The 10,264-nt window shown below is 46.8% G+C and overlaps 1 protein-coding gene and 1 long non-coding RNA gene across 4 annotated transcripts in view; both read left to right on the top strand.

The window, feature by feature from the left end:
* Positions 1 to 345: 345 nt before the first annotated feature.
* G6PC1 (glucose-6-phosphatase catalytic subunit 1) overlaps positions 346 to 10,264 on the top strand; it is a 12,959-nt gene continuing 3,040 nt past the window's right edge. Inside the window, exons 1-4 of one of the 3 annotated variants that reach the window (XM_017509356.2) lie at positions 346 to 506; positions 5,094 to 5,203; positions 8,168 to 8,273; positions 9,577 to 9,692. In XM_017509356.2, the coding sequence (XP_017364845.1) occupies positions 463 to 506; positions 5,094 to 5,203; positions 8,168 to 8,273; positions 9,577 to 9,692 (376 nt within the window). In that variant the 5' untranslated portion in view covers positions 346 to 462. Of the gene's footprint in view, positions 677 to 5,093; positions 5,210 to 8,167; positions 8,274 to 9,576; positions 9,693 to 10,264 lie in introns of all 3 variants that reach the window. The other 2 variants (XM_017509355.2, XM_017509357.2) reach the window with 2 other exon arrangements.
* LOC119468345 lies at positions 3,703 to 4,188 on the top strand. Its single transcript, XR_005197008.1, has 2 exons — positions 3,703 to 3,907; positions 4,002 to 4,188. It is a non-coding gene; the product is annotated as an uncharacterized LOC119468345 (long non-coding RNA).

The following is a 10,264-nucleotide window of genomic DNA, read 5'->3' as shown; positions in this document are numbered from 1 at the left end:
TTGTCCCCAAATAAGTGCTGTTGCAGACGTAGAAAATCTGACATCTTTGCAAGAATCATGGTGGAGGTAGACTCTGTCCTATCTCTGGCCTGGCTTCGGGGACCTGGAGGGCAGCCCCTTGCACTGCCAAGAAGCATGCCAAAGTTAATCATTTGCCCTGCTGAGTACATGGCCGATCAGGCTGTTTTTGTGTGCCTATTTTCTATTTTACGTAAATCATCCTGAACACGTTTGCATCAACCTACTGGTGATGCACCTTTGATCAATATATTTTAGACAAAAGTGGTTTTTGAGTCCAAAGATCAGGGCTGGGTTGACCCGAATACTGGATACAGGGCATATAAAACAGGGGCAAGGCACAGACTGATAGCAGAGCAATCACCACCAAGGCTGGAAACAGTGCAAGGGCTCTGCTGACGGCTTCCTGAGGTGCCAAGGAAATGAGGATGGAGGAAGGAATGAATGTTCTCCATGACTTTGGGATCCAGTCAACACGCTACCTCCAGGTGAATTACCAAGACTCCCAGGACTGGTTCATCTTGGTGTCTGTGATCGCAGACCTCAGGAATGCCTTCTATGTCCTCTTCCCCATCTGGTTCCATCTTCAAGAAGCTGTGGGCATTAAACTCCTCTGGGTGGCTGTGATTGGAGACTGGCTCAACCTCGTCTTTAAGTGGTAAGAACCTATAGAGAGGAGATCGGCAAGGAAAGAGGCTGGCATTCACTCCGGAAATGTCTGTCCGTCCGAAGTTGCTTTTCCCAAGCTATTCAGGAAGCAACGGGCTACTCATACTCCCAACCTGTCTCTCTGATTTTGGATCATCTACATATAAAGAGGGAAGACAGAAAAAAATCCTACCAGTGAGTTGAAAATACAGGAAAGCCAATTTCATATATGGGTTAAAGGGTAGGACAGTTGAATTTCCTGATAAGTCTGAGTTATATAGACTTTGAGCAAAGAGTTTTATTACTATGAAGCAGAATAGGTAAAATAAAGATAGATGTATGGGGCCAGCCATGGTGGCTCAAGCCTATAATCCCAGCACTTTGGAAAGCCAAAGTGGGCAAATCCTGTCAGCTCAGGAGTTCAAGACCAGCCTGGGCAACATGGCGAAACTCCATCTCCACAAAAACATTAGGAAAAATAGCTGGGCATGATGGCATGCACCTGTAGTCCCAGCTACGCATGAGGCTGAAGTGAGAGGCAAAGGAGGTTGCAGTGAGCTGAGATTGTGCCACTGTACTCCAGCCTGGGCAACAGAGTAAGACCCTGTTGCAAAAAAAAAAATAAGATGATGTTTGCTATATGAAAAAAGGAAACACACAGATGATTCAAAAGCCTGTTTTGTGGGGTAATGTAAAGTCAGCCTGGGAACTGGGCTCCAGCCCTCGTTCTGCCACCCATCGACTGCATGTCCTTGGCAAGTCATCAATTCTCTGAGTTTCTGTTTTATAATCTACAAATAGGTTATCCCTGGCAGCTTAACAATAATCAGGGTTAACATTTATTAAACACTTAGTGTGTGCCAGGCCATGTGCTGTGTGCTTTTCTGTGAGAGTTGCTACTATTTAGAAATAGCAGATGCAGAGACCAAGGTGCTGAGTTAAATGATTAGGCCAACATGGTTAGTATATGCTGAGTCAGGATGGAAGCCCAGTCTGGCAGGCTGGCTTCTGAGGCAGTGCTCTTAAGAACTATGTTATAGGCAAAGTGTGGTGGTGCACGCCTGTTATCCCAGCTACTTGGGAGGCTGAGGCAGGGGAATTGCTTGAACCCGGGAGGCAGAAGTTGCAGTGAGCTGAGTTTGCGCCCCAACACCCCAAACAGGAAAAAAAGGGGAGAAAAAAAAAAAAAAAAAAAAGAAGAAGAAGAAGAAGAATTATGTTACATCGAGTGCTGATTTGCCAGTTTCTACCATGCAAACATTCCCATTATGGCCACTTTCTTTTTGCTTGTTTGTTTGAGACGGAGTCTCACTCTGTCCCCCAGGCTGGAGTGCAATGGCGTGAATTGGCTCATTGCAACATCCACCTCCCAGGTTCAAGCAATTCTTCTGCCTCAGCCTCCGGAGTAGCTGGGATTACAGATGCCTGCCACCACGCCTGGCTAATTTTTGTGTTATGACCACTTTCAAGCTATGTTTGGTTCCTGCTGGCAAAATTCCTGAATATTTAATCATTGACTCTTCTTGGCCAGCTCCAGGGGACCCTAGCACACTACTGGTTTGGCCTCTATGTTCTCATCTAGAAAATGAAGGGGATCAGCTGCCTTCTAAGATTTTTACCATCCTCAAAACTACCTACCACCAGCTGATTCTTTTTTGTTTGATCGTTCAAGACAAGGTCTTGCTCTGTCACCCAAGCTGGAATACAGTAGCAGGTATAATCTTAGCTCACTGCAGCCTCAAACACCAGGGCTCAAGCTATCCTCCCTCCTCAGCCTTCCAAGTAGCTAGGACTGCAGGTGCGCACCACCATGCCTAGCTAATTTTTTTTTTGAGATGGAGTCTCATACTACCAGGTTCAAGTGATTCTCCTGCCTCAGCCTCCCGAGTAGCTGGGACTACAGGCACGTGCCACCATGCCTGGCTAATTTTTTGTATTTTTAGTAGAGATGGGGTTTCACCATGTTAGCCAGAATGGTCTCGATTTCCTGACCTCGTTATTTGCCTGCCTCAGCCTCCCAAAGTGCTGGGATTACAGGCATGAGCCACTGCGCCCGGCCTGCTCAGCTAATTTTTTTTTTTTTTTTTGAAAGACAGGGTCTCACTATGTTGCTCAGGCTGGTCATCAGGCAATTTTTATTTATTTATTTATTTATTGAGACAGAGTCTTGCTCTGTCACCCAAGTTGGAGTGCAATGGTGTGACCTTGGCTCACTGCAATCTCCACCTCCCAGGTTCAAGCAATTCTCATGTCTCAGCCTCCCAAATAGCTGGGATTACAGGCACCCGCCATCATGCCCAGCTAATTTTTGTATTTTTAGTACAGACAAGGTTTCACCATGTTGGCCAGGCTGGTCTTGAACTCCTGACCTCAGCTGATCTGCCTGCCTCAGCCTCCGAAAGTGCTGGGATTACAGGTGTGAGCCACCACGCTTATCTTTTTTTTTTTTTAGGTGGGGGCGGAGTTTCACTCTTGTTGCCCAGGCTGGAGTGCAATGGCACGGTCTCGGCTCGCTGCAATCTCTGATCAGGCGATTCTTAAGATCTCTTCTAGCTCTAATATTCTTTTGCTATAACAATTAAAGTCCTTTAGCGTAGGGGGAAAAAAATATATTAGTTTCTGGAGCCCCAGGCAGATTGATGAGATTCCTGAAACCACTGTTGAAAAAGCTACTAAATTTTGTTTGCACTGTCTCCTTCAGCAGCATGATTCTAAAAAATAAAAAGATGAAGTGTTGGCCAGGCACGGTGCCTCACGCCTGTAATCCTAACACTTTGGGAGGCTGAGGTGGGCAGATCACGAGGTCAGGAGATAGAGACCATCCTGGCCAACATGGTGAAACCCCATCTCTACTAAAAAAATGAAACAAAAAATACAAAAATTAACTGGGCATGGTGGCATGTGCCTGTAATCCCAGCTGCTCGGGAAGGTGAGGCAGAAGAATGGCTTGAAACAGGGAGTTGGAAGTTGCAGTGAGCAGAGATTATGCCACTGCACTCCAGCCTGGCAACAGAGCAAGACTCTGGTCTCAAAAAAAGAAAGAAAGAAAGAAAGAAAAGATGAAGAGTTATTCCAACACGTGATCTCCATTGAAGAACCATGCAATCTCTCTGGGTTGGTAGGGGTCAGAGTTAGTGGCTCTCCCTGATTTCGGTGAGAAATCACTATTCCTCCACCACAAGGGAAAAAAGGCATCCTGACTGACACTTGACATCTGTTTCCACAGCGAAAAATGTATCTAGTAAGTTTAAAGGGAAAGTGGTTTGTCTAAGATACTCTGTTTCAAAGCAGAGAGGACACAGAACAAACATGTGTAGCTATATACATCCTTACAGAGAGCAATTCTGATGGAAATGCAGGCCATGTTTCCTGGAGGGGCTTGTCCTAGGGGATAGAGAGCATTCTTTGATGTCAGAGGAAATGCAAGATTCCCTGAGGCCTGAAGAAAGAAGAGGGAACCCATGGTGTATGCAAGTCCAAGTTGAAAACTGTAGTTCCAGGGCAAATACTTCTGGAGGTAAAGAAAAAAAAAGTCACATAGCTGCCATTATATGGATTTCAGGATTTTTCTTATTTTCTTTTCTTTTCTTTTGTTTTTTTTTGACAGAGTCTTGCCCTGTCTCCCAGCCTGGAGTGCAGTGGCACAATCTTGGCTCACCACAACCTCTACCTCTCAGGTTCAAGCAATTCTCCTGCCTTAGCCTCCTAAGTAGCTGGGATTACAATCATGCACCACCACACCTGGTTAATTCTTTATATTTTTGGTATAGACGGGGTTTCACCATGTTGCCTTGGCTGGTCTCAATCTCCTGAGCTCAGGCAATCCTCCCACCTTGCCTCCCAAAGTGCTGGGATTACAGGTGTGAGCCACCACGCCTGGCCAGAGTTCAGAATCTTGGGCTTCATTATTTGTGTTTAAATAAATCATACAGCCAGGCGAAGTGGCTCACGCCTGTAATCCCAGCACTTTGGGAGGCCAAGGTGGGAGGATTGCCTGAGCTCAGGAGATTTAGACCAGCCTGGGCAACATGGTGAAACCCTGTCTCTACTAAAAATATGAAAATTAGCTGGATGTAGCGGCACGCACCTATAGTCCCAGCTACTCAGGAGGCTGAGGTGGGAGGAGCCCAGGAGGTAGAGGTTGCAATGAGCCGAGATTGTGCCACTGCACTCCAGGCTGGGTTACAAAGCCAAATCCTGTCTCAAAAAAAAAAAAAAAAAAGGTAATACATTCAAACAGTTCTAAATGCAAAAGTTACATACATAAATATGTGTCATAAAACATCTCCCTCTCACACTTCTCCCCAGCCACCCAGTTCTCCCTTCTACAGGCAACATGTGAAATCCTTCTCAAGCTACAGTTTTCTTGAAGGTGTGGCCAAAGCATTCATTCAGTAACCCCAGAAACTGGTTCTGTTTTTCCACAGGATTCTCTTCGGTCAGCGTCCATACTGGTGGGTTTTGGACACTGACTACTACAGCAACACCTCCGTGCCGCTGATAAAGCAGTTCCCTGTCACCTGTGAGACTGGACCAGGTGAGCGTCCCAGCCCCTGTAGAGACGGAGGCTGGGTGGAACTTGTTCATCTGTTATGGATGAAATTGACCTTGAGGGGACAGGAGGAGGTCCATTCCTTTGTACTTTTATCATGCTCTACAATTTGCACAAGTTAATTCACTTTAGCAATGCTTTCCTGAATAGCACAATGGTATTGGAAATGTGCCTGTTGCAGAACCTGGATGGAGTCCAGAGAGGCACGGGCACCCAGAGGCAAAGGGCCCATGAGAGTCACCGCCCTGCAGCCCTGTGTCCTGAGAAAGGAGAGGGCAGAAGCCTGAGTCCTGGGGGGTCCTTCCCAATGGCCTGGCCCACTGGATGTGCCCTCCTGAGCTGACCATCCAATCCCTCGCCGTGCCTACATTTTATTGGTTACAGCCAGATGGGTACTGTCAAATCAAACGATAGACTTCATTTTCAGTGTATAATAGGAAGCCCCCTCCCTCACCCTAAGGTCTAAGCTGCCCTCTAAAACTAGTATCCTCTAAGGTACTAGCATCCCTTCCTCGGAGACCCTTTCCTTGCCTCAAAACTAGGGAAGATCCCTTAGTTATTCGCTCTCACAGACCACTCCTTCACTTCAGAGCATATTCACTCATGCAGCTGTTACTTATCAAGCACCTACTGGGAGCTATACCCTGTTCTATGTGCTAGGGATACCTCTGTCAGTGAACAGCACAGACACAAAGATCCCTGCCCTTGTGCAGCTGAAATCTGAATAGAGGAGGTGAAATATACAAAAATCATAATAAATAAGTGAACTAGGCCAGACGCGGTGTCTCGCGCCTGTAATCCCAGCACTTTGGGAAGCCAAGGCAGGTAGATCACCTGAGGTTGGGAGTTCAAGACCAGCCTGGCCAACATGGAGAAATTCTGTCTCTATTGAAAATACAAAAATTGGCCGGGCGTGGTGGTGCATACCTGTAGTCTCAGCTACTCGGGAGGCTGAGGCAGGAGAATCGCTTGAACCTGGGAGTCAGAGGTTGCAGTGAGCCAAGATTGTGCCACTGCACCCCAGCCTGAGTGACAGAATGAGACTGTCTCAAAAAAAAAAAAAAAAAGTAAACTATTAATATATAGGATAGGCCAGGTGCAATGGCTCATGCCTGTAATCCCAGCACTTTGGAAGGCCAAGACGTGTGGATTGCCTGATTTCAGGAGTTTGAGACCAGCCTGGCCAACATGGCAAAATCCTGTCTCTACTAAAAATACAAAAATTAGCCGAGCATCTTGGCACATGCCTGCAATCCCAGCTACTCAGGAGACTGAGGCAGGAGAATCACTTGAGTCTGGGAGGCTGTGAGCCAAGATCACATTATTGTACATCTTTGGTAGAAAGATGTTTGCTTTCATCATAATAGCTTATTATCAAGGATGAATTTCTCCCTGAAATTAACAGAGGCACAAACTGGAAAGTTGAAAGGGGCTTTAAGAGGTTATTTGATTTAGTCCTCTGTCTTTATGAAAGCAAATTACTATCTCTGCTCTTAGGTGGAGTAGCTAAGGTCCAGAAAGTTTAAATGAATTACCCAAAGTATGTAATTAGTGTTCAAGGGAAGAAGGGAAGGAGGAAGGAAGGGAGGAAGGAAGGGAAGGAAGGAGGAAGGAAGGAAAGAAAGAAAGAAGAAAGGGAGGAAGGGAGGAAGCGAGAAAGGGAGGAAGGGAGGCAATGAGTGAGGCTGGGAGGCAGGGAGGGAAGAAAGCCTTTATCTATGGGGTTCCCTGGAAAGCAGGCTGAAATGGAGATTCACCTGCAGGAGTTTTGATACTCTGGGGAACTGTACTTGTAGAAGGGAAGGAACAGGAACCAACATGGCAGGAGAGGTACGGTTGTGAGTCTGCCTCATCCAACCCCACAGGGAGCTCTGAAGCTGGGGATGGCTCTTCAGAGTTGGGTCAAGGGAATCAGACCCCAGGGAGAGCATAACCTTGATCAAGGTGACTCTCCTTAGCCCAGAGCAATGCCCAGAGAAGGCTGAGAGCAGAGAGTCATCTGTCATCACACTATCAACAGCTACAAAATAAGTCCTGCGGTTCAGGAGGGAGGTCTGGGAGGTACATCTCAGGACCCTGTGTCTCTCAGGGTAGAGGAATTAAGAATGGGATGGGAACCAGGCTGGGCATGGTGGCTCACACCTATAATCCCAACACTTTGGGAGGCCAAGGGTGGGAGAATTGCTTGAGCCCAGGAGTTCAAAACCAGCCTGGCAAAAAAATAAAAATAAAAATTTGCTGGGTTTGATGGTGTGCACCTATGGTCCCAGCTACTCAGGAGGCAGAGGCAGGAGGACTGCTTGAGCCCAGGTGGTAGAGGCTGCAGTGAGCTTTGAGCATGCCACTATGATCATTGCAGCCTGGGAGACAGAGCAAGACCCCGTCTCTTAAAAAAATAAAAGGAACCAGTTGCATGCAGGGTTAAATAGCAGAGAAGGACTCACTGAGAAAGTGAGATCTGAGTCAAGTCTTAAAGAATATGAGGAAGTAAGTTTCTGGCAGAAGAGCTACAAAGAGCCATCTGCCCAGACAGGATCGCAATGCAGAAGCCCCGAGGTGGGAAGGTATTTGGTGTGTTTAAAGGAAAGCAATGAGGCCAGCGTAGCTAAAACAGAGTGCGCAAGGAGAGAAGGAAGAGATGTGGAGGGCACGGTACACCCAGTATGCCAATTCTTTGTGTAATCTCCAGACTGTATTTAACTGCAAGAACAGGGACCCTCTCTCGCTTTGCTCACCATTGTATTCCCAGAGCCTTGCACAATGCTTGGTGCATAGTAGATGGATATTTGTTAAATAAATGAGTTATGGATAACAAATGAATGGTAAGATGGGTGAATGGATGGATGAATGAGTAGATGGGTGGATGGCTGGGTGGCTGGGTAGATGATGCCCCCTGGCAGTCTCCCGGATGAAGGCCTTTTCACCTTTCTTCTCTTTCCTGCCCTTTAGGGAGCCCCTCTGGCCATGCCATGGGTACAGCAGGTGTATACTACGTGATGGTTACATCTATTCTCTCCATCTTCCGGGGAAAGAAAAAGCTGACCTACAGATTTCGGTGAGAACTCAGCACTGGGGTGTCGGCGGTGGAGGGCAGGAGATGGCTCTCTCTGTAGCTGGCACAGCACGTGCTCTTCCTCACTTTCCCCTAGCCCGCTCCCACTCCTCAGGCAGGCACTGATTAGAGCTGTGGCAGTTTGGTTAAGGGTAAGCCTCAGAGTCACGGAATGTTTGGGCTGAAAGGGATCCAGTAGTGCAATCCCTTGTTTTACAGATAAGGAAACAAGGCCCGACACCATGAAGGGAGTTAGAAGATCAGGTAGTGAGGTAGCAGCAGGGCTTAAATAAAAACCCATGTCTGCGCCAATCATAGAGTTGCCCGTCCAGGTTAAAATAATCAGAAAAACAGAAGACATTCCTGCTACAAGGAATTCGATGTGCAGCCACAGTGCAAACCATCTTTTTTTTTTTTTTTTTTTTATGCAGTTTGGCTCTTGTTGCCCAGGCTGGAGTGTAATGGCACAACCTCCAACTCCCAGGTTCAAGTGATTCTCCTGCCTCAGCCTCTCAAGTAGCTGAGATTACAGGCACGTGCCGCCACGCCCAGCTAATTTTTGTATCTTTTGTAGAGATGAGGTTTCACCATGTTGGCCATGCTGGTCTCGTACTCCTGACCTCAGGTGATCCGCCGCATCGGCCTCCCAAAGTGCTGGGATTACAGGCGTGAGCCACTGTGCCCAGCCTTATTTTGTTTTTATTTTAGCTTTTTTAAATTTTAATGTTTTTGTTGTTGTTGAGACGAAGTTTCACTCTTGTTGCCCAGGCTGGAGTGCAATAGCAAGCTCTCAGCTTACTGCGACTTCCTGGGTTCAAGCAATTCTCCTGCCTCAGCCTCCCAAGTAGCTGGGATTACAGGTGTGTGCTAACACACCTGGCTAATTTTGCATTTTTTTTTTTTACTAGAGACAGGGTTTCACCTGTTGATCAGGCTGGTCTCAAACTTCTGACCTCAAGTGAGCTACCCACCTCAGCCTCCCAAAGTGCTGGAATTACAAGCATGAGCCACTGTGCCCAGCCAATTTTAATGAGATGGGGGTCTTGCTACGTTGCCCAGACTGGTCTTGAACTCCTGGCCTCAAGTGATCCTCTCACCTCGGCCTCCCAATGTATTGGGGTTACAGGCGTGAGCCACTGCACCCAGCCCTCAGCAGGCATCTTTGGGCTTTTGAGTACCGGCTTCAATTTACAAAAATTCCACTGAGAGCACGTAAGTTTGCCAGGCTCCAACATTCCTGCCGGGGCTGTTTTCTTTGCTAAAGGAGCTGCACCTGCCTTCGTTATGGTCGCCTCTTCCACTGCAGGTGCCTGAATGTCATATTGTGGTTGGGATTCTGGGCCGTGCAGCTGAACGTCTGTCTGTCACGAATCTACCTTGCTGCTCATTTTCCTCATCAAGTTGTCGCCGGAGTACTGTCAGGTATCAGCTGTTCTGACTCCCTTCCTCCTCCTCCCCCCAACCCTAGTCCATTTCACCCCCTAATCAGGACAAAATCCCAGCATTCCAGCCACATCATGTGTGTAATCAGTACTGTTAGCATTTCTGTGGGTTGAAAGTCAAGGATAAGCAACTTGAAATGATTTATTTCTAGAGGAGTGCCCAGATCTACAGAATGAATTATGCAGAAGTTACCATACAAGAGATTAACTCACCAAGTTGAATTAGCTTGACATGTCAGAGCTTTTTACAATCTTTATTTCTTACTGATCTTCAACAGGACCTAATTTACTTTTCAGGGAATCTGCCAAATTTAACAAATTAACACAGTGTCCTAGGAAAGCTCTTTATTTCAATGCATTCATTTGCAAACCAAATAGGTATCTGCTGTTGATCTCTTTCATAGAGATCTTAAATATCTGTGTTTTCTTAGATCCAGTTAACAAGGATAAGACAAGATTTAGGTTAAACATAAGAAAGATTTTGGCCAGGTGCGGTGGCTCATGCCTGTAATTCCAGCACTTTGGGAGGCTGAGGCGGGGGGATCACAAGGT

This window comes from Cebus imitator, unplaced genomic scaffold, assembly GCF_001604975.1.
Source record: "Cebus imitator isolate Cc_AM_T3 unplaced genomic scaffold, Cebus_imitator-1.0 Scaffold415, whole genome shotgun sequence".
Classification (NCBI taxonomy): Eukaryota; Metazoa; Chordata; class Mammalia; order Primates; family Cebidae; genus Cebus; species Cebus imitator.
Note: the sequence above shows the minus strand (reverse complement) of the source record. Positions and strands in the feature narration are given on the sequence as shown.